Source organism: Neoarius graeffei, chromosome 4, assembly GCF_027579695.1.
Source record: "Neoarius graeffei isolate fNeoGra1 chromosome 4, fNeoGra1.pri, whole genome shotgun sequence".
In the NCBI taxonomy this organism is placed as follows: Eukaryota; Metazoa; Chordata; class Actinopteri; order Siluriformes; family Ariidae; genus Neoarius; species Neoarius graeffei.
In genome coordinates this window covers 47,932,257-47,956,059 of record NC_083572.1, presented here as the reverse complement: position 1 = coordinate 47,956,059, position 23,803 = coordinate 47,932,257, and the positions used below count along the sequence as shown (strand labels likewise).

The following is a 23,803-nucleotide window of genomic DNA, read 5'->3' as shown; positions in this document are numbered from 1 at the left end:
TCGGACAGTCCGGTTTTGAAATAATACATCCGTCTACCGGTGCGGTTTTGAGCCGGACGCTCATTTCTCCTCCTTTGGAGAGCATCCCAATGTTATACTTTCTCTAATGGTATAAAATGAATAAATGAGGAGTAATGGTATTAATACATAGGTTTTGCCTAATTATACACTCCGTAAAGACTTTTTTGGTTTCACAAATCTTTAGATGAAGGTGTCAAATATTTGAAATTTGGCTGGCCAATAGCTGAACGTAACCAAATGAGCCATGTGGCTTGAGGTCACATCACGCCACGTCACGCCAGATCAGAGACAGTTTGGCCAGCTACGGACCCGGTTTTGCGAAGATCATCAGTTTATCGCAGAAAGAATAACTGGCTGTACAGTATATTGTCTCGTTGCAATGTGGATGTAAGCAGCAAAGAGAGAGGCACAATCGAGCGACATGCTGCACAGACGAGCACAAAGGCAACAGTCAGAGCGCAGGTGCCTCTTCATTTTTATCATTTTTCCGTGAAGCTTAATCATCTAAAAATGACAAAATAAACCTCATTCATGGTAAGTGCACCCGAGTCTCATTATGTGTTATGGGTTTGGGATTAGCTTCACTGAATTTTTCAGCGTCCTCCTTTTTGGTGTTATGGAAACGGCCATACTGTGACTAACATGCGGGCTACATCAGACATGGCGAAATACAACCACAACTTCCATAAAAATCCATCAAACATCTTTAAGCATGATCAGTGGGTATTTAAAATAAAGATTAAATGTTCTTATAACTTGTGCGAAAAGACTTTTGTGCTAAATGACCGGATACCATTTACACATTTAAAGAAGAACTGAAACTGTTCTGATAGCAAACCTAAAGAAGTGAATTTTGGGTTTTGGAAACCTCTCTGAAAGAAATGTTCTTGCAAGCAACTTGTACAGGAACATTTTGTAACTGAACTTTATGGCTTGATCCAAGAGGTTCGAGTAGCAAGTCAATGCAAGAGGTGCTCAAGACTTTTCACTGAATTGTCTCCCACTACTCAAGTAATTTCACCATGTTTTAAAAAGTAAAATAAAATAAAAACTTTAGTGTGCACCTTTTGACTGAGAATTAGATAATAAATGTAGCCTACTTTTTGCTAAGAGGGGGTGATCAAGTCATTTTGTTGTTTATTGCACTGAAGCTACACAATGTGACAAGACTATGTGTCTGACTGAGTGCGTTGCTGGTCTTGGTTTATAAATACCAGTATTGTTGAAATGCGGACGCCGTCCAGAGGCGCACAGGACTTTAGTCCCCCCACAATACCCACCCTCCGACTTCTAAAGGAGTTCCGTTTCCTCGTGCTGTCATTAATTTTGTACTAAAACCCGTAGTATTTTATAAGTAACTTACTTGGTTCCGTTTCTAAAATATAAACAAATTAGTCAATTAAAACACTTTGACCATGATCAGGATAAAAGGATTTACTGAAAAGGAGTGAATTGAACATGATAAATATTGTGTCCAGTATGAGCCTCTGTTAATGAACACGGCCCTTCTTTGTCATGGGGACTACGTTGTAAGGCCAAAAGTTTTTGGACACTTGATCATCACGGTCATGTGGTTCTTCTAAAAACTGTTGCCACAAAGCTGAAGGCACACAGTTGTTTAGAATGACAGATAATGGATGGATGGATGGATGGATGGATGGATGGATGGATGGATGGATGGACTTTGCGTGCTGTAGCATTCCCCCCCCCCCACTGGAACTAAAAAGCTCAAACCTGTTCCAACATGACTGTGTGTTCCTGTGCACAAAGTGAGCTCCATGGGGACATGGTTCATAAAGGGTGGTATAGAAGAACTTGAACCCTGACCTCAGCACCAATGAACACCTTTGGTATGAACTGGGACGCTAACTGCCCCAGGCCTCCTCACCTGACATCTGTGCCTGACGTCACCAGTGCTCTTGTGGCTGAATGATCACAAATCCCTATAGCCATGCTTCCAAATCTAGAGATTATTATAACAGCAAAGGGGGACTACATCGAGAATGGGATGTTCAACAAGCACATATGGCTGTGATGGTTCGGTGTCCACAAACCGTTGGCCATATAGTGTATCTGACCGCGCCCTCTCACTACTGTTTTGTTGGGCTCTGTGGGATCCCAGTTCCGATGAACATCTCGAACACCAACAGTTTTCATGAAGGAGTACATTTATTATTATTATTATTATTATTATTATTATTATACTCCCGCCCCCCCCCAAAAAGGGGGGTATACTGGTTTACTAGTCTGGCTAACGCGACTTCAAAGCTCTGCGAGCATTTGGTCTGGCAAAGATATTAAGCCCAACCGTTTCCCAAAGTGCGTGGTTGACCCGCCTCCCTGAAATGCCTCAGTTTGCTACTGGTCGAAGCCAGAAAAGGCTGTGACAAAGCTTAAACCAATCACATCACTCTTTCCTCTGACGTATGCGACGCGACGGGGCTAACTGGTAGATTAAACTCTTACCGAAGCCGGTCGGGAGCAAGGCGAAAACGTCCTTCCTTTCAATAAATACCTCCAGGGCTGCTCTTTGCTCCGTTTTCAATGAGAACTTGCTCCATGTTCGTAATGTTTCTAGTGAATGAAGCGCTTCCGGCATAGATTCTGTAAACAATCTATGGCTTCCGGTCGCAGTTCTACTACGTCAGTGCCTTGAACACGCCTCTACCCAGGGCCATTGGAGATGCTCAAAGTTGATTGGCTCCCGATTTTTCGGGAGCTTGGAAGAGCTGTAGATAGCTTGCCTTGCCAGACTAAGCTCGCGACAGGCCCTCGTGTTGCGTCACACTTAGGATGGGCGGGCCCAGGCTACTGGTTTACCTCTGTCCGAAACACCCCTTCTCTCAGCAACCACAAATCATAGCCACTTGGTACCAAACTTCAGCTTGGGGTTCTATATCCTGTATTTATGAAACCTATAGCATGGATTTACAAAATTTTTGTAACACTTTTCTCAGCAACTACAAATCACAACTGCTTGATATTTGGTACCGAGCTTCAGCTTGGGGTTCTATACCATGTATACCATTTTCAGGTCTGTCATGCATCGACTTCTTGTTTACTGCCTGAATATGTTTACGAAATGCACAGCGTGGATTTACAAAATTTTCGTAAAACTTTTCTCAGCAACTACAAATCACAACTGCTTGATATTTGATCCCGAGCTTCAGCTTGGAGTTCTATACAGTGTATACCGTTTTCAGGTCTGTCACACATTGACTTCCTGTTTACCAACTGAATGTATTTACGAAACCTATAGGGTGGATTTTGCCGCTATTTCAAGAAGCAAAATGCTATTTTAAAATGACCGTTTACCAGGATACTATTTGAAATACCTGGGGAGAGACACTGCTCTTTACTTACTTGTTTCAGGGTTAATTACTTGTTGAAGTAATGGACCAGCTCTGCACGGCCACCTCTGCAATGGAGGTGCGGAACATGACCCACTTGGACTCGATGTCCCCACCCTACCCCGGTATGCAGCCAAGGGGCGGAGGGTGTCCGGTTTGATGGCAGCAGGATCACGTCTCTGCTTTTTCTGGATGATGTGGTCCTGTTGGCCTCATCAATCTGTGACTTACAGCATGCGCTGGGACAGTTTGCAGCTGAGTGCGAAGTGGCTGGGATGAGGATCAGCACCTCCATGGCCATGGCGCTCAGCCAGAAATGGGTGGAGTGCCTACTCCGGATCAGGGGAGAATTGCTACCTGAAGTGGATGAGTTCAGTATCTCTGGGGTTTTGTTCACGAGTGAGGGTAAGGGGAAGCGGGAGTTGGACAGATGGATCGGGGCAGCGTCAGCAGTGATGCGGATGCTAAACCGGTCTGTGGTGGTAAAGAGAGAGCTGAGCCAAAAGGCAAAGCTCTCAATTTACTGGTCCATCTACATTCCCGGCGGCACGGTGGTGTAGTGGTTAGCGCTGTTGCCTCACAGCAAGAAGGTCCTGGGTTCGAGCCCCGGGGCTGGCGAGGGCCTTTCTGTGTGGAGTTTGCATGTTCTCCCCGTGTCTGTGTGGGTTTCCTCCGGGTGCTCCGGTTTCCCCCACAGTCCAAAGACATGCAAGTTAGGTTAACTGGTGACTCTAAATTGACCGTAGGTGTGAATGTGAGTGTGAATGGTTGTCTGTGTCTATGTGTCAGCCCTGTGATGACCTGGCGACTTGTCCAGGGTGTACCCCGCCTTTCGCCCGTAGTCAGCTGGGATAGGCTCCAGCTTGCCTGCGACCCTGTAGAAGGATAAAGCGGCTAGAGATAATGAGATGAGATGAGATCTACATTCCCACTCTCACCTGTGGTCACGAGCTATGGGTAGTGACCGAAAGAACGAGATCATGGATACAAGTGGTAGAAATGAGTTTTCTCCGCAGGGTGGCTGGGCTCTCCCTTAGAGACAGAGTGAGAAGCTTGGTCATTCGGGAGAGACTCGGAGTAGAACCGCTGCTCCTCCACGTCAAAAGGAGTCAGTTGAGGTGGTTCAGGCACCTTGTTAGGATGCCCCCGGACGCCTCCCAGGGGAGGTTTTCTGGGCATGCCCCACCGGGCAGACCCAGGACACGCTGGAGAGATTGCATCTCTCAGCTGGCCCGGGAACCCCCGGAAGAGCTGGTGGAGGTGGCTGGGGAGAGGGAAGTCTGGGCTGCTCTGCTTAGGCTGCTACCCCCATGACCCTGATCCAGATAAGCAGTAGAAGATGGATGGATGGATGGATGGATGGATGGATGGATACTTGTTGAAGTCAACATTCATAAGAAGTGTCCTATTCCTTCGATTGCTTGCGTTCTGATAGAAGCAAGAGTGGGGGGATACGCAAGTGAGCAGGAGCTCACAGTTGATCTTGTTTAAGTCCTGCTAATATGCAGTTAGACCAAATGGCAAATTACTTCCTGTATTACACTGTACCTAGGGTATAACATATTATGGTGTTGTACACCCTACATGTAGTGCACACCATTTGAGATTCAACTACAGTAAGAAGAAAGAAAAAAAAAGTAGAAGCGCTTGAGAGAGTTGAGTGTGTGTGTGTATTCAGAAGTATATTAGTGACTTTATGTATTAACTCTAGATGTGCATCTGCTTTTCAGCACCAGTTACTACTTACGTAAATTCCCATTCAGCTTCAGTTGACTGTGTAGAATCCATCTGAGCAAGTAGCTAGAAGGCACTGTAAGTGCAGTAAGTAATGACGAGGAGAAATAGCTTTTCATGTATATTTATTCTTCCTCTCAGCAGTGCCAGAACACTATGTTTTAGTATATGTTCTTCTCCACATATAAATTAAAATCACAAATAAACTGACCGAACCTTAACTAGCAGCTTCCCACTGGCAACAATTTCTCTATTGTGGGTTTATATTTTGTTTTTTGACTACTTTCTGTTCTTAATGATCCAAGCCTGGATTCACAGTGTCTTTCAAGTCAATTTCATGCTTATTTTTTAACCCAGATTTTTTTTTCCTTTTTTTTTTCTGACTCGCTTTCTGTGCTTATCTCTGCAGGTGCAGGGGAGTCTGGAAAGAGCACCATAGTGAAGCAGATGAAGTGAGTAAACTAATGCTTTCATTTGCCATTCCCTCTCCTTCCTGTCTTCTAATGCTTAATATTTTTCACTTTTTCAATATGGTGCATTTGTGTCTAATAAATCAAATTAAGATCAGTTCAGTCTTGCACACGAACATCAATAAGCTCATTGCAGCCCCTCGAGAGAGTGTGTGTGTGTGTGTGTGTGTGTATATGTATGAAGCAATAATGACCCATGTATTTAAGTGAAAGCCATTGAAGCGAATCGTTGCTCTGCCTTCGTTTCTGTACGTCAGCAGTGTTCTTTAATGACATCAGTAGAATGGTACTTTAGCCTGGTGTTTTTATAGCACCTCATCGCTTATCTTGGTCTGCCGTTTTATTTCCTTTGTCGCAGTGTCTTCAAATGCTGCACTAGTCCCCACACTAGCCCTTTTTGTTACTGTACTTTTAGCGAAATGCTCTGCTCATGGTTAATGAACCACTGGTTTTATAACTCTAAAAAGCTGCCCTAGTTTTGATGCTGCTTAAATGGGCATTGTTTATTATTAGAATATATTTGATATGCATCGATCAGTCATAATATTATGACCACCAACAGGGAAAATGAATTCCAGTGATCATTTTGTTACAATGGCACCTGTCAAGGGGTAGGATCTGTTAGGCAGCAAGAGAACAGTCAGTTCTTGACGTTGATGTGTTGGAAGCAGGAAAAATTGCCAAGCGTAAGGATCTGAGAGACTTTGACAAGGGTCCAACTGTGATGGCTAGATGACTGGGTCTGAGCATCTCCAAAATGGCACATCTTGTGGGGTGTTCTGGGTATGCAGTGGTTAGTACAGACCAAAAGTGGTCCAAGGAAGGACAACCGGTGATAGGGTCATGGGTGTCGAAGGCTCGTTGATTTGCATGAGGAACAAAGACTAGCCCATATGGTCCAATCCCACAGAAAAGCTACTCAAGCACAAACTGCTGAAAAAGTGAATGCTGACACCATTCTGTTTTAGCCAGCATTAACTTTTTCAACAGTTTGTGCTACAGTAGCTTGTCTGTGGGATTGGACCATATGGGCTAGCCTTTGTTCCTCATGCGAATCAATGAGCCTTCGACACCCATGACCCTGTCGCCGGTTCACCAGTTGTCTTTCCTTGGACCACTTTTGGTAGGTACTAACCACTGCATAGATGTGTTCTTACCATCAACTACTTTTATTCCATCTTTTGTTGCTTTGTATTTTTGGGGGTTTTGTTTTCGAGTATAGTTATTATTTCATCCTCGGTTGGTTCACAAAATGCACCGCCATTTTCTTTTTCTCTACTTGCGGTATTGCTGGGTTTCACGTGACATCACATCCGCCTCATTAGTTATTCAAAACTTTAGCTGGTGGTCTACCAAAGCTCTACCAAATGAAAAACGCCTTACGCTTGTGTTGTTTTAGGTTGTTCGAATCGATCAAACCATGAAACTGGTAAGTTTCTTCAGGGTTCCCCGTGAACTAATTAAAAATAAAAGGGGGGGTGAACAAACACAGGATTTCACCAAAAGACGTTGAGAAAGATGGCTTTTGAACCTCTCACTGAAATCGAAGGGAGCCGAGTCGAACCATGCTCGAGTTTGCAGTAATCACTTGGTGAAAGGTTTGTATCTCCCTCTCAGCTATGCCGTTAGTGTTTTCCAAGTACTTTTCTTGCTATGTGTCGTTATTTTACGGTACTTTTTTCATCACGAAGTGCTAAAGTCTCCAGCTGTTTCTTTGTTTACTCCTCACAAACGCCATATGCATGAAGGTCGCGACAAAATTCTTCCCCAGCCATACAGTTACAATGCGCCGTGATCACTTCTCCGTCTTGTTTAACTAAGATCCAGGTCTTTAAAGGGGTTTCTGATGATCTTTGTGAATGATTTACCTGAGAGATAAGAGCCAACACAAGTGAGAATCAAGTGAACTGTTTGTTTACACTTCAACTTGCAGCGCTTCATTGTAAAGACACGAATGAAAAGCTTTAAAAAAAAAAAAAAAAACACCACATACTGACACGGGCAAAAACAATACAGGATTCATTCAGCAGTGATTTGATCCCAAGGTCCTTTATCCAGCCACATACAAAACAGTTGTAAGCCTCCGTACTCTTCCACGCTTTCATCTGTTTTGCGGTGTAGAAGGACGTCTGCAACACCAGATAGTTCGAGATGTCGGGGAACTCGACTGAAGGGTAGTTTTCGAGATCGTATGACAAATCCTTCTTTCCCAGACTGTAGGGGTCGATTCCATTGCACATAGCGATCTTCTGAATATATCTAAAGCGAGCAGTGGCTTCTAGATTACGAGCATACTCTAAGTTATTGCTAGTTATTTGCACTACAGCAGCCGTTTTGGTTCGCTAGACCACCAGCTGTTTCACTTCTGGTAAAACCGCTAAGAAAAGTCACGTGACTGAAACCCAGTAATATGAGCTGATAGCCTAGTAGTAGAGTAGCCAATCAGAGCATGTGATTGCTCATATCCAATGAAAAAAAAAAAAGCAAATGAAGCAATTGAATCAGAATCACTTTTAATGCCAGGTATGTGAACACACACGAGGAATTTGACTCCGGTTTCGCTTAGCTCCCTTAGTACAAACAGATTTTAAAAAAAAAGCGTAGACAAAAAACAAAACAAAAAGCTATCTATATGTAGAAGGGTAAATATATGTATAGACAAGGATATATATATTTTTTAATCTTTTGGTGCAAAATGGTGCATAGTGCAAGGATGACTGACTTAGTAAATATAAATATACAGTGTGCACAGAATGACGGTATGAGTGTGCAGATATTTCACAGTTGATGTTACTGATATTTAAAGTGCCATTCCACCATTGGATGTATTCTTTGGCATAAAATACAATATATTTTATGACAACATGACTAGACAGAGAACTCTTTTAGCTTCAAAATGATATATCAAACATAATTTTTTGACAACGACAAGTATTTTAATTTTGCGACCAAAGTCACCTACCCTTTTAATTTCCGCGCGGTAGTGAAATGTGATGTCATCGGCAGGTTCCCCTTCTTGTGTACCACATGTTGGTCTATTTTTAGACCAGGAAACCCCCAAAGTGAGAGAGTCATTTCTCCTCGTATATGGGGGCCAAAAAAATTGCGAAAAATTTTGAGTTAATCTTTCAGTTAGCTAGATTTATTGGTATTAGCTAGATTTATTGGTATTATTTTTATCGCGTTCTATCCGCCATTGCTGATAATATGTGCCACGTCACACGTCACGTGGTACACAAGAAGGGGAACCTGCCGATGACATCACGCGCGGAAATTAAAAGGGTAGGTGACTTTGGTCGCAAAATTAATATACTTGTCGTTGTCAAAAAATTATGTTTGATATATCATTTTGAAGCTAAAAGATTTCTCTATCTAGTGATACCATTTATATATGTTTTCAAAATATATTGTATTTTATGCCAAAGAATACATCCAATGGTGGAATGGCACTTTAAGTCCGGTTTTAGCTGTTCATCACAGAGACAGCCTGAGGGAAAAAACTGTTCTTGTGTCTGGTTGTTTTTGCGTACAGTGTTCTGTAGCGTCTCCCAGAGGGGAGAAGTTTAAACAGTTTGTGACCAGGGTATGATGGGTCTGCAGAGACGTTACCTGCCCGTTTCCTGACTCTGGACAGGTACAGGTCTTGGATGGAGGGCAGGCTGACACCAGTAATTTTCTCTGCAGACCTTATTGTCCGTTGCAGTCTGTTCTTGTCCTGTTTGGTGACCGATCCAAACCAAACAGTGATGGAAGGGCAGAGAACAGACTGAATGATGGCAGAGTAGAATTGTGTCAGCAGCTCCTTAGACAGGTTGAGCTTCCTGAGCTGGCGCAGAAAGTACAACCTCTGCTGGGCCTTTTTGATGATGGTGACTGTGTTGGTCTCCCACTTCAGGTCCCGGGAGGTTGTGGAACCCAGAAACCTGAAGGTTTCAACAGCAGTCACAATGTTGTTGGTGATGGTGATAGGCGGCAGGGTGGCGGGGCTCCTCCTAAAGTCCACTGTCATCTCCACAGTTTTGAGCGTGTTCAGCTCCAGATTGTTCTGACCGCACCAACAGACCAGTCATTCAACCTCCCGTCTGTATGCAGACTCGTCACCGTCTCGGATGAGGCCGATAACCGTTGTGTCGTCTGCAAATTTCAGGAGTTTAACAGACGGGCCTCTTGAGATACTACATAGCACTAATGCTGGAATTTTTCAGTGGAGTTGGAATGAAGTCTTTAAATGATGTTTTGTCCTTCACTTTTTGGAGAAAACAGATTTAACAAAAGCTAGGACTTGACTTGTGACTAAGGTACGTGCGAAAGAGAAACTTATTTCAGATACGAAAACCCATTTTGGACTTTAGGCCACTGATTTCCAAAAGCATTGGACATGTTAACTAATGAATATGAAATAAAAATAATTATATATGCAAAATGAAACAATTTACACTACCGTTCAAAAGTTTGGGGTCACTTTGAAATGTCCTTATTTTTGAAAGAAAAGCACTGTTCTTTTCAATGAAGATCACTTTAAACTAATCAGAAATACACTCTATACATTGCTAATGTGGTAAATGACTATTCTAGCTGCAAATGTCTGGTTTTTGGTGCAATATCTCCATAGGTGTATAGAGGCCCATTTCCAGCAACTCTCACTCCAGTGTTCTAATGGTACAATGTGTTTGCTCATTGCCTCAGAAGGCTAATGGATGATTAGAAAACCCTTGTACAATCATGTTAGCACAGCTGAAAACAGTTGAGCTCTTTAGAGAAGCTATAAAACTGACCTTCCTTTGAGCAGATTGAGGCTACATCCACACGACAATGGCAACGAGATGTTATTTAAAAAAAATCGCGTCCACATGGGCAACGGATCAGTAAAATATCAGGTCCATATGGCAACGCAACGCTTGCTGAAAACGATGCAATACACATGCCACACCTCTAGGGGCGCTGTAAGACGGTCCCTTCGGAGACACCAGAACAATAGAAGAAGTAAGGACGCATGCGCATAAACTATTATGCGCGAGACTTCATATTAGCCACAAAGTCAGAAAAATCTGTTCGTAAAATTACATTATAATGACCAAATACAATGAAAAGTATTTTTCCAGTCTCACCTGTGAAAGGTAATCCCATGTGATCTCGTTTGGACGGTAAACCTGTTGGTACAGTTAAATGCAGGACATGAATGAGGCATCTTTATTCTCCGCTTTGACCCATCCAATATGGCGGCGAGGATGACGTATGATTCTACGCGGAAGGTGGCGTCTTTAATGGTCCGGAATAAACTGAATGCTACACGTTGATCGATTAATTTGTTCTTCTATGCCCTTTTTGAGGAATGTATTGTAGGACTTAAACCAACATCTGAAGAGGTGAGATCGCTCCTTTTTTTCCCTGTTTTTGCTGGCGGGATTGACTCTGCCCTAAGGGCTATTCTCTCTCTCTCTCTCACTCTCTCTCACTTTGCACCATTACACAATAAATATTCACAGTGAAAATATTTTGTAAGCGCGTTTCATGAACCAAGTTATAGGATTTGTTGACAACTCGCATCGAGTTCGTTACACTTCTACCCGGCGTGAAGCACTCACAGTCATGTGGTTGTGACGTCATCGTAAACAAATCCGTTCTACTCATCCAGACGACTTCGCAATGGCGCCGTTGCCAGATCTTTCCACTCTGGAACCCATTCTCAAAAGATTGCGTTGTGGGGCACCCAAAACGCCGGTGCCGTGTGGACGCCAGGCCGAAACGATAAACAGTTGTATCGGATTCACCTGAATCTGTTGCCGTGTGGACAGGGCCTGAGTTTCTGGAGCATCACATTTGTGGGGTCGATTAAATGCTCAAAATGGCCAGAAAAATGTCTCGACTATATTTTCTATTCATTTTACAACTTATGGTGGTAAATAAAAGTGTGACTTTTCATGGAAAACACAAAATTGTCTGGGTGACCCCAAACTTTTGAACGGTAGTGTAAATATGTTTGTTTCTTGCACTTTTTTTTTTTCCCTGGAAAATGGTTGAATTTGTCCCAAGTCTGTGCCCTTGGCATTTGACATTAGCGAATATAATGGGATGAGTATACTTTATTCATAATTAAAGCCAGAAGTGCAGATAAATTTGTGCTGCATTTTGGAAAGAAACTCATCAATCAGTATAAATGGTCTCATTCAATTCAAATTTAAACTTTATAAACCATATGGACCGGCCAGGTTCAGTAAAATCCAGCGGGATGATGAATAGGGAGCTCGCTGCCCGTTCTTTCATTTCATCCTTCTAGATTCTTATCGACTCGCTAAAGGGAGCAAATGCACTCTGAGTGGTTTTTGCTTCAGCTTCGATTTACCTCGAGCAGTCGGTACAGGCTGACCTTTTCTCTAATCACGCTGAAGAGGTCTTAGGGTTATGTTCATCTGCAGGAAAAGGCGCCATCCTCACCTTTTTATTTACGTAAGCTGGCTTATTGAGTGAAATCATAACTCTTGTCGGTGAGGGGAGGTTATCCTTCACTAAACCCTGAATCATCATAAACAGATGTGCGCCTTTCCGCAGGATATTAATGCACGACAGTCTAGATTAGTTCCATCTGATGAGTCCTAATGCTATCATCAACGTGATTTTTTTTTTTGGCTGTGCTGTGATTTACTGTTGTCAAAAATCGTTCAGTTCTAGCAAATGCACAAGTATCAAGAAACAGCTGTTTATAAATAGTTGATGCGCAGCTCTTGGAAAATGATCCGAACTCCTGGAAGCTGTTCATGCTGAATAAAAATAAATCCAGTGACTGCAGTTTGATGGTCAGATATATTTTGGAAAGTCTGGAGTAGTCAGCGTAAATAATGTACCTCTCCCCCCCCGCCAAATGTGTACTATTTAAAACCTGTACCACCCTTTCTGCTTGATTTGCTCTGGATAATAATCTCAAGGCGATTAAAAGGCTGTGATTTACACAAAGAAAAACACCCCACACACACACATGTACATGCAGGCAAGCACTCGAATGGCCTTGCATGGTTTAATAATTCGCGTTACTCTGGGGCAGTTTGGCACCAGATGCATTTTTTATGAGAAGGGAATGCAAAAAGCTCAAAACCCAGATTATTACACTTCAGAAAGATAAAAATGGCCACAGAGCAGCTTGCACAGACATTACCTCTCTCCTGTCTTTGCTGCAGGCCACATAATGTTAGAGGCAAAATAATAACTTCTGTACTAATTCATATTTCTCTCCGTGCTCTAGTTATATGGTGGACGTATGTGGGCTAGTAAACCAAGTCTCCATTACCCTGTGCCACGCCCTTGTTTTCTTTTAACCCTGTATCTGGCTTGATGGTTTTTATGAAGCTGCCGTTTTAGATGTTCCTGTGCAAATCTAAACACAGCTGCTTGAAAGGAAAAATCCACCCTGATTGACTTGTGTATGTAGATCTTTTATAAAGAACAGTGGCTACCAAAATTTTTGTAATGGAATGTAGTTTCAGAGATATGGGTCATGGTTCCTATATTACCCACAATGCCATTTGACTACCCGCTGATAATGGGGCATGTACACTACCATTCAAAAGTTTGGGGTCACCCAGACAATTTTGTGTTTTCCATGAAAAGTCACACTTTTATTTACCACCATAAGTTGTAAAATGAATAGAAAATATAGTCAAGACATTTTTCTGGCCATTTTGAGCATTTAATCGACCCCACAAATGTGATGCTCCAGAAACTCAATCTGCTCAAAGGAAGGTCAGTTTTATAGCTTCTCTAAAGAGCTCAACTGTTTTCAGCTGCGCTAACATGATTGTACAAGGGTTTTCTAATCATCCATTAGCCTTCTGAGGCAATGAGCAAACACATTGTACCATTAGAACACTGGAGTGAGAGTTGCTGGAAATGGGCCTCTATACACCTATGGAGATATTGCACCAAAAGCCAGACTCATCTCATCTCATCACCAGACTCATCTCATCTCATCATCTCTAGCCGCTTTATCCTTCTACAGGGTCGCAGGCAAGCTGGAGCCTATCCCAGCTGACTATGGGCGAAAGGTGGGGTACACCCTGGACAAGTCGCCAGGTCATCGCAGGGCTGACACATAGACACAGACAACCATTCACACCTACGGTCAATTTAGAGTCACCAGTTAACCTAACCTGCATGTCTTTGGACTGTGGGGGAAACCAGAGCACCCGGAGGAAACCCACGCGGAGAACATGCAAACTCCACACAGAAAGGCCCTCGCCGGCCATGGGGCTCAAACCCGGACCTTCTTGCTGTGAGGCTAACCACTACACCACCGTGCCGCCCGCAAAAACCAGACATTTAGTAGAATTTAGCTAGAATAGTCATTTACTACATTAGCAATGTATAGAGTGTATTTCTGATTAGTTTAAAGTGATCTTCATTGAAAAGAACAGTGCTTTTCTTTCAAAAATAAGGACATTTCAGAGTGACCCCAAACTTTTGAACGGTAGTGTATTACATTCTGGAACGTCAGATCCCATGTTTGCCAGCTCCAAAATTTCGATCGTAAACTTCATATTCCGATGACATTTGATGAAAAACAGTGAGCGAGAAAGCGAGCTCTTATTACCTCGCCCGGGACGGAGTCCACCAGGGGGCGAGGTATTGTTTTCGGTCGGGATTGTTTGTTTCTTTGTTGTTGTTTTTATGTAAACAATGTTGTGGGAAAACAGCTGGACCAATCTTCATGAAACTTTCAGGATAGATGGGCATTGATCTCAAATGAAACCTCCAAAACTTTGGGGCTCATCTGGCCAAAGTCAAGGTCACGGTGACCAAAAAGGTGGTTCAAAAAAAAAAAAAAGCTCTGAGCTCAGACTGTAGGAGCGCTGCCTTGGAAAGACTCCGCCCACAAACACGCTGATTCGATCACTACCTGCCTTATTTGCATACACTGTGCTGTCATTGGATGGTTTCTTGGTTTGTTTACATACGCATAGGAAGGGGTTTTGGCCCTTCTACTCTTCTAGAAGTGGGCCACGCCCACTTTTAAACCCCATTGATGATAACTTCCCCACTCTGTTGATGTATTACTCATCTCATTTCATTATCTCAAGCCGCTTTATCCTTCTACAGGGTCGCAGGCAAGCTGGAGCCTATCCCAGCTGACTACGGGCGAAAGGCGGGGTACACCCTGGACAAGTCGCCAGGTCATCACAGGGCTGACACATAGACACACACAACCATTCACACTCACACCTACGGTCAATTTAGAGTCACCAGTTAACTTAACCTGCATGTCTTTGGACTGTGGGGGAAACCGGAGCACCCGGAGGAAACCCACGCGGACACGGGGAGAACATGCAAACTCCGCACAGAAAGGCCCTCACCGGCCCCGGGGCTCGAACCCAGGACCTTCTTGCTGTGAGGCGACAGCGCTAACCACTACACCACCGTGCCGCCCCTGATGTATTACTGTAAATATAAATTATAAATAAATGGACTAGACTAAAGAGATCACTTTCAGACATGTTTATGCTTATTACAGAGGGGAACGTGCGTTCCACTGAGCTTCCACTTTATATTATTCTACTCTTACCTCTGACAGTTTTTGAAACCGAAACCTCCGAACTGGGACTGACATATACACGCTGTCGCAGTGGGCGACAGAGTCAGAATCAGAACCATATTTATTGGCCAAGTATGTTCACACACATGGGCGGCACGGTGGTATAGTGGTTAGCGCTGTCGCCTCACAGCAAGAAGGTCCTGGGTTCGAGCCCCGTGGCCGGCAAGGGCCTTTCTGTGTGGAGTTTGCATGTTCTCCCCGTGTCCGTGTGGGTTTCCTCCGGGTGCTCCGGTTTCCCCCACAGTCCAAAGACATGCAGGTTAGGTTAACTGGTGACTCTAAATTGACCGTAGGTGTGAATGTGAGTGTGAATGGTTGTCTGTGTCTATGTGTCAGCCCTGTGATGACCTGGCGACTTGTCCAGGGTGTACCCCGCCTTTCGCCCGTAGTCAGCTGGGATAGGCTCCAGCTTGCCTGCGACCCTGTAGAACAGGATAAAGTGGCTACAGATAATGAGATGAGATGAGATGTTCACACACAAGGTCAAAATCAAGGTCACCAAAAAGGTCAAAATGTTTTTTTTCATGATGTCTTCCTTTATATTCATCATAAGCGCTACCGAGCGAGGTTTGTTTTCCCTGGCAACACTTATTCCTTTGTTTTCAGGAGCTAACAGTGAAACCTGACTTAGTACTTGCACCATATGGCCAAAAGTTTGTGGGTTCAATCTCTTGCACAGGATGTTCAACAAGCACATGCTGGTGTGAACATGGTGTCCACAAACTTTTGACCATATGGACGTTTGTATTTTCTCCCCCGTTAACTAAGCATTGTTAGAACGGACACTGTGACATCAGCATATCGGACAACTGCTGTCATCAGAATCTCTACACGCATTCCAAATACTTCAATATAAGTGTATTTAAAGGAGATACGCAGAACCATGGCCTCATGGGACAACCCCGGGACAAAACGATATGTGACATATTATCGCTCAGGCAGTGACCTCCCCGTGTTTGTTGCTAAAACTGGTGACGTCCCATCCCGGGTTTTAGTAATTGCCTGAGCCGAGCAGTAATGGCGGAATACACAGTATGGAGAAAATGGAGAATGAGTGGAGCAGCCGTCTGATTTCTCCGCTGGATATGCTCGCCTCAGCAGCAATATCTTGCCCTTACGTATGTGGAAGAAGCGAATGAACGGAGAACTGAACGAACAACAGATTGTTTCAAAACAAAATCGGCCACAAGGTCGGCCTTCAAAAAGCGAGAACATAGACGGGTAAGCTCTGACTGTCATTTGGATACAAAACAACAAGAACAACACGTTGTTTACCTGCATTTAGATTAATACATGTAACTTGTATTGTGTGTTTAAGTTACAGGTATAAGATTATTTAATTTGCTTCAGAATGTGATTGTCTCAGTTCATCTCATTATTTAATTAGCCTTTTATGTTTTATCAGTGAAAATGCATGCATGTACATGTATGCTGCATAAGTTATAACACCCATCCTGTTTTAATGAGAGTCAACCCACAATCAATGAAGTCAAATCAGTCTTAGTTGAGCAAGTCGGTAACGGGATTTCTTACTTTCACCATAAATTTTTATTTATATGACTTTAGTCTATAGCTGTCAAAGGCCTCGGCCTTAAAACCGGTTACCGCTGTGACGTCATGCACTCAGGGCTGGCTGGCTCAGCGGGGCAGCTCGAATGACAACTTTGCGGTCGATTTCAACTCTCGAAACTATATTTTTTTAATTCCCATTTATGCAGCATACGAGAGTCAAGGATGGAGATACTATCCACTCAGAAATTTATTTTAAAATAAAGGTTCTGCGTATCTCCTTTAACATGTTTCAGGGTGGCGTTTTCCTTTAAATTCAAGTGACACTATGTTGCAATGTAACACTCAGCCAGTCTTTCCACATATTATCGATAATGTCAGTAAAGGCATATTTCACTTCAGCATAAAGCATTGCCCTGCACATCTTTTGTGGTTCAAGGCTGCTTTGAGAGAGCAAAGTAAACCTTGAAATTCTGTCTCATGCCTGATATCTTTCAACCTCCAGAATCATCCACGAAGACGGCTACTCGGAAGACGAATGTAAGCAGTACCGAGCTGTGGTGTACAGCAACACCATCCAGTCTATAATGGCCATCATCAAAGCCATGAGTAACCTCAAGATCGATTATGGAGAGCCAGCGAGATCGGTAGGAAACCGGGGTGGTGCTCTAGTTTAAATAAATCAGCACAGTTGGTTGTAGTTGTTGTTTATAGACCAATCTAATCTGTTTTTTTTTTTTAAATAACTATATGAATTTGTCATGATAGTAAATTTAATAGCCTAAAGCTTCTTTTAGTATTGTTTGATGTCCATGCTAGAATAAAATCAGTGCTGCCCATTTTTAATGTGTGTATCTCTGCAAGAAACAAGATTTAGAGGTAGAAGTGAACCGTCTGAGTTACTTCTTGATTTTAAGACATCTTAACAGTCGCTCGCTCACAGTTACGACATTTGTGGTTTTGAGCGATTTGTTTTCCGAGACGTTTCACGAGTTGTACTGAACAGTGAATCACAACCTAATCTCGTCGTTCAAGGTTACAGTTCCAACCCTCCATTTTCTTAGCTAAAGGTTATTCACTGATTTGGTTCAGTCTTACAGTAAACTGATGATTTGCTGTGTGTGTGTGTAGGATGATGCAAGGCAGCTCTTTGCACTGTCTGCTGCAGCAGAAGAGCAGGGAATCCTCCCAGATGACTTGGCCAACGTGATCCGCAGACTGTGGGCTGACAGCGGGGTACAGGGCTGCTTCAGCCGCTCCAGAGAGTACCAGCTCAATGACTCTGCTGCCTAGTGAGTGCATACAGGAAACTTCACCTTCTCACAAAACCTTCAAGTATTCAACCATGACACATTACTCAGTTCTCCCTCAATTAGATTATATCAGTAGAACCGCACACAAGCATATGCACATGTTCCTGTCTCTCACAGGAAGCTCTCTGGATCGTTAACCTTGCCTCTGTCACTGTTGGGGAGCTGTGTTGGTCAAAATGTGATACATCACACCGTCATGATATGCACACACACACCTAATACCGCTGCCACTATAAATGTAAATGTGAGGGAAATTCTTTCTCTGCTTCATCTTGCTCTACCCAAAGTCATTCTCATTTATTTACTTATTTATTCCTTCCTTCCTGCACATGTATTTTTCATTTTCAAGATGAACGTACCTGTCCATTCCTCGGCAGGTTAACTCGATCCTCTTGTCCCCATTTGCTTTAATGACTAGCGGGAAATGAAGGCGAATGAAAAGATAGAATGAAGGCAAACAGTTGGGATTTGTTTCGTCGAGCAGAACACGCAGCTTGCAGTAGCACAAAGGACACGTTGGAATTGTAGAACAGAGTACTGCTCTTAGAGCTTCAGCCTTATTTTTGTCAATCCAGTTATGTTCAGAAATGTGGAATTATTTGGTGCCATCACTCTACCATCAGGGGCGGCACGGTGGTGTAGTGGTTAGTGCTGTCGCCTCACAGCAAGAAGGTCTGGGTTCGAGCCCCGTGGCTGGCGAGGGCCTTTCTGTGCGGAGTTTGCATGTTCTCCCCGTGTCCGCGTGGGTTTCCTCCGGGTGCTCCGGTTTCCCCCACAGTCCAAAGACATGCAGGTTAGGTTAACTGGTGACTCTAAATTGAGCGTAGGTGTGAATGTGAGTGTGAATGGTTGTCTGTGTCTATGTGTCAGCCCTGTGATGACCTGGCGACTTGTCCAGGGTGTACCCCGCCTTTCGCCCGTAGTCAGCTGGGATAGGCTCCAGCTTGCCTGCGACCCTGTAGAACAGGATGAAGTGGCTACAGATAATGAGATGAGATGAGACTCAACCATCAGTCTTAAGGCCGTGTAGAAAGCAGTCGTTATTGCAGTGGTGTTGTTTTTTTTTTTTCTGTGTCTCTCAGCACCAAAATCCCTTAATATTGACTTGTTTTTAATAGCACTGGGCAGATTTTGCTCTCTGGTCTCACGTTAATTGCAGAGTGCCAAAGGAGGCCGTCGTGGCTCATCCTTAGACATCCTTAGCTGAAGCTCCTCGCAATGGCACTTGTCTTCTCTTGACATCCCTGTCAATTGGCGTCCCCTCCAGAACAATGCTGTTTGAAATCTTTCGAAGAAATCTAGCCTCACTGGGGAAAATGGTAATGAGAATTTCTGACTAGTCCACCCAGGGTTGGTTGAAATTTAAAAAAAAAGGGGGGGGGGTGTTTTTAAATGCCATGAAAAAGGACCGTGGGGAATTAGATAACGAGATTCATTCATCTTGTGATCAGAGGAAATCTTTTATTTTCAAGTAATTTATGACTGTGGATGTACTTGCATGATGGATTTGCAGTGCTTTCTGTGTTGTCATGGAAATAACTTAGAATCTGTTCTCCCTAACCAAGTTTAATAGAAGAAAACAGTCATATGTTAAGAGAGGATATGATTGAATTTTTATATTTGGTAGATAAGTGCTCATATAAATGGTACACTGCAACCCCGCTATAACAAACTCCTTGGGGCACATCCAAATAGTTCATTATACCGAAAAGTTCGTAATACTGAAATGGACCCACTTGTCACACCAAACACTTGCACAAAACAAGACCAACTGTGTTTAATTTATATTTACGCTTAATTCGAATCAAGTCAAAGTCCTTCCCATGCCACAAGGCACATGGGGCAGCACCGATCTCTGTTTCAGTAGCTCTCGACCTCTCGCCTATTACGTAGCTAGGGTTGCAGTGGGGTGGGGCGCTAGTCCTCTGGTAACCGCAAGAGTTTGACTACCGACTCGCATCTGTATTGCAGTGTGCCTCACCAGAGTGTTTATTCACAAACAGGCAGGCAAACAACTCCAAAGTGTAAAGCGAAAGAAGAGTGAGGAAACTGCAGAGGTGGACAAAGTACCCAACTTCATTACTTAAGTCAAAGTACAGATCCCGCTGGTCAAGTGTTACTCCGATACAAGTGAAAGTTGTCCAGTCAAATTTTTACTTAAGTTAAAGTACTGAAGTACTTGCTTTTAAAAATACTTAAGTATTAAAAGTACATTTTCTGTCAATGCATTGTTGTATTATTGCCACAACGCTTACAAAACCTAATGCCATTACCAAGGACAGAAATGTGACTTCACAAAATGAACGCATGCTGTGCCATCATGGTGGTTTAACGTTAAGCTAGCTAGTCAGTGAAGCTCCACCTAACATGCTTTCAAACTTGAAATCATATTGGGTAGCTAACGTTACTAGAAAAGAAAGATTTCTACATTATGTTTATTTGGCAAGATGATGCTAAAGCATATTTCTAAAAGGATTTCAGATAAGTTAACGTTATTCATGTTAGCGTAACTCCGTTCTTACATGCTAACTAACAGTGTCCAAGTTCACTAGCTATGTGTTAATGTTAGCCGTGGATAAGGCAATGGCAACTTGGCAGGCAAATCCACAGAAAGTCATTTGACTAGCCAGACTGCAGCGTTATCGCTAGCTCTAAAAGCACAGACAACTTCATTTGCAAGCTTTATTTTGGAATAAAACTTTTATATCCCTCAATATGCTTCCGCAGGTTGGACGGCGAGTTTTTGTAGGCCGTGATGTGGTTCGTTTTCGGCAAACAAAGCGAACGTTTAAAACGAAACAAATCTTTAATCCTTTCAGAAAACTGAAACATGGGTTCTAGCTATAGCCATGAGTGTGTGCGTTCCCCAGAAGACCCGCCTCTTTCCATTTTGCCATCAACTGATCGTGTTCAAATAACGCTGCTGAGAAATCACTGAACTTGATTTTATACAGTCTATGGACATGGTGTGACCCTAGTGATTACTGATCGGCTCTCAGTGTCACCTGCGAAAAACCAATCACGTTTTAGAAAAGAAAAGAAAAAACATCCACTTTCAAAGCTGCTTCATAGTAACGAGTAACGAGGACCTTGACAGAAATGTAGTGGAGTGAAAAGTACAATATTTGCCTTTCAAATGTAGTGAAGTTAAAGTCAGAAGTTTCCAAAAAAATAATGCTCAAGTAAAGTACAGATACTCAAAAAGTGTACTTAAGTACAGTACTCAAGTAAACGTACTTCGTTACTGTCCAGCTCTGGGAAACGGGCAAGGATCATGCGAGGCACAAACAGAACAGCCGAGACAAGAACGAAAGGCAGAATCCAAATATACTGTACAAAACAGTTAAAACCAGAAGAGCAGTACAGACACAAGGTACAGCGTGTACACGCCGCGAAGTCTGTGCGTTTTCAGTGTCCTTATAAGCGCGTGGTGTGATTTGCGCTCTGATTAGCAACAGGTGCACAGCAGTTAGCCCTCATGAGCTTGAGCATGGCATGCACGTGAGTAGCAGTTTGAGGCGAGCCCCTGCGCACACGTGACGCAGTGTTATAAAAATAATGTGAATGTTGGATACTTTCAGTTAGTACAATATTAGTGTCCCAACACTTTTACTTGCCAAAGAAGCTTGTAATCCTGCTCTGCTTTAAAGGGGAACTGAAGTCATTTTTAAACTTGCTTTAATTCTTAGTGTTATTTAATTACGTTTTCAGTTTTATTAACCGTCTATCGTGACTCGTATTGGCATATCATATTACACTTATCGGCCTTTTCGGTTTTTAGCCATGTTGAACGAAGTTCGTTTGGTCCACGGCAGGCGTCGCTTATCCGCATGATCTTCACGAGACTCGTACGAGACTTGAAACGTGAAGCGTCAGCGCCGCCATTTTGAAATCTGCTTACACAGCGGCCAGATCGCCATATCATTCTAATTTAGATTCATTTCGAGATTTGCCAGCTTCATCAGTGATGGAGATTATTCCATACGACTTCGAACCAACGTGGAGTAGAGAAGAATCGGAAAGACAACAGGATAAGGACGAGTCCGTCGCGGTGGTATTTACGTCATTACTGTCAGACAATTAAAACGTGCCAGATCAGGCGGTTGGTGGGTTTTCAAAATAATAACTACATGCATGTTTGTTTTTTTTTGATAAATACATATTATGCTGAGCGCATTTCCCACATAATCCTCACTAAGGTTTCAGACAGCAGTACAAAATGGCTTCCCCACTATATAGTGAGTACGGAGCGATTTCGGACACAGGGAAAACTTCCGGCTTGATTATGTCAGCATTCGAAGAAGGGCATGTGCGTCTTTTTTGACAGTGTTGGCAGATGTTGGTCACTTTGATTTCTGCTGTATGTTTTACTTCCGTCCTACGAAGTTTCACACAGGTCTCGGCGAATCTCGTTTACAGCCATTGCTTTGACATATGGACCTACACCATACTACACCACCGTGCCACCCTTGTTTAATACTTGTATTTAAAATTTTGTACAATATTACCACCTTTAGGGCGGCACGGTGGTGTAGTGGTTAGCGCTGTCGCCTCACAGCAAGAAGGTCCGGGTTCGAGCCCCGTGGCCGGCGAGGGCCTTTCTGTGCGGAGTTTGCATGTTCTCCCCGTGTCCGCGTGGGTTTCCTCCGGGTGCTCCGGTTTCCCCCACAGTCCAAAGACATGCAGGTTAGGTTAACTGGTGACTCTAAATTGACCGTAGGTGTGAATGTGAGTGTGAATGGTTGTCTGTGTCTATGTGTCAGCCCTGTGATGACCTGGCGACTTGTCCAGGGTGTACCCCGCCTTTCGCCCGTAGTCAGCTGGGATAGGCTCCAGCTTGCCTGCGACCCTGTAGAACAGGATAAAGCAGCTAGAGATAATGAGATGAGATTACCACCTTTTTGTATAGTGCTTTATATTTTTTATTATAGTGTTCTATTTCCTAACATTGTATTGTATAGTGTTTCTATATTTTATATTTTTATTATAGTGTTTTATTTCCTAAACTGCTGACTGAGAGAGCCCTGCACAAAAATTCCAATGTGTCTGAACTGTTGGTTTATGCACAAATGGCAAATAAAAAAAAACCTTGACCCTGACCCGCTCTGTTTTCTAAGTCTTCACCATTCGGTTCATTCACGTGTTGCAAATCACCGATGATGTCAGCAGTCATTTTGTCCTTTTATTGATCATTGGATCACCGTTCTCAATAATTGTTAACGGTCGACAACTAAGCGAAGCTAATTAAGCCTTTGTTTTATGGCATTAATATGTATTGTTAACTTGGAGGAAGACTCCAACTCGTCACAAAAGGCAAACTTGGTTTGCTATTTGCAGAAATTCATAGTAAGAGTTCATTATAGTGGGGTTGCAGTGTATGTAGTTCATGCAGACTCCTCCCTGCTAGCTTTTGTTTATTATTAATCACGTTAGCATTTCCAGGAGAACAGTATCCTGAGCAACTCCACTGCACCTGTGTCTCCGAACTTCTAACATAGTTTATTGTATCGTATAAACCCAGGCCTCAGCCATTCCTGTTGAAGAAGCACTAATTGAGTTCCAGCAGATGGCTTCAGTGTGGGACGGCGAGTACACAGAACCGGTTTGCATCTTGCAGGTTCGTGTTGTTGACTGCCACAGAGGACACAGCGGAGAACGTGTGTGCTCTCCGTGCTGCCCCTTTCTGCCTGCCCTCTAACCCAAGATCTGCCGATAGCATGGCGTTGCGAGTGGCCGAGAACGTGTCGAATCGCCATCGGCATTTCACATTACATATATTTGTGCATTCTTTGTTAATGCTGTTGAGCTTTATGGAAGTGTTTTTTT

At 43.3% G+C, this 23,803-nt stretch overlaps 1 protein-coding gene across 1 annotated transcript in view; it reads left to right on the top strand.

Annotated features, from left to right (window-relative positions):
• Nucleotides 1-23,803, top strand: part of gnai2b (guanine nucleotide binding protein (G protein), alpha inhibiting activity polypeptide 2b) — a 132,982-nt gene that overhangs the window by 98,716 nt on the left and 10,463 nt on the right. The window contains exons 2-4 of the mRNA XM_060919292.1: nt 5,515-5,557; nt 17,170-17,311; nt 17,796-17,956. Coding sequence (XP_060775275.1) covers nt 5,515-5,557; nt 17,170-17,311; nt 17,796-17,956 — 346 coding nt within the window. The remainder of the gene's footprint in view (nt 1-5,514; nt 5,558-17,169; nt 17,312-17,795; nt 17,957-23,803) is intronic.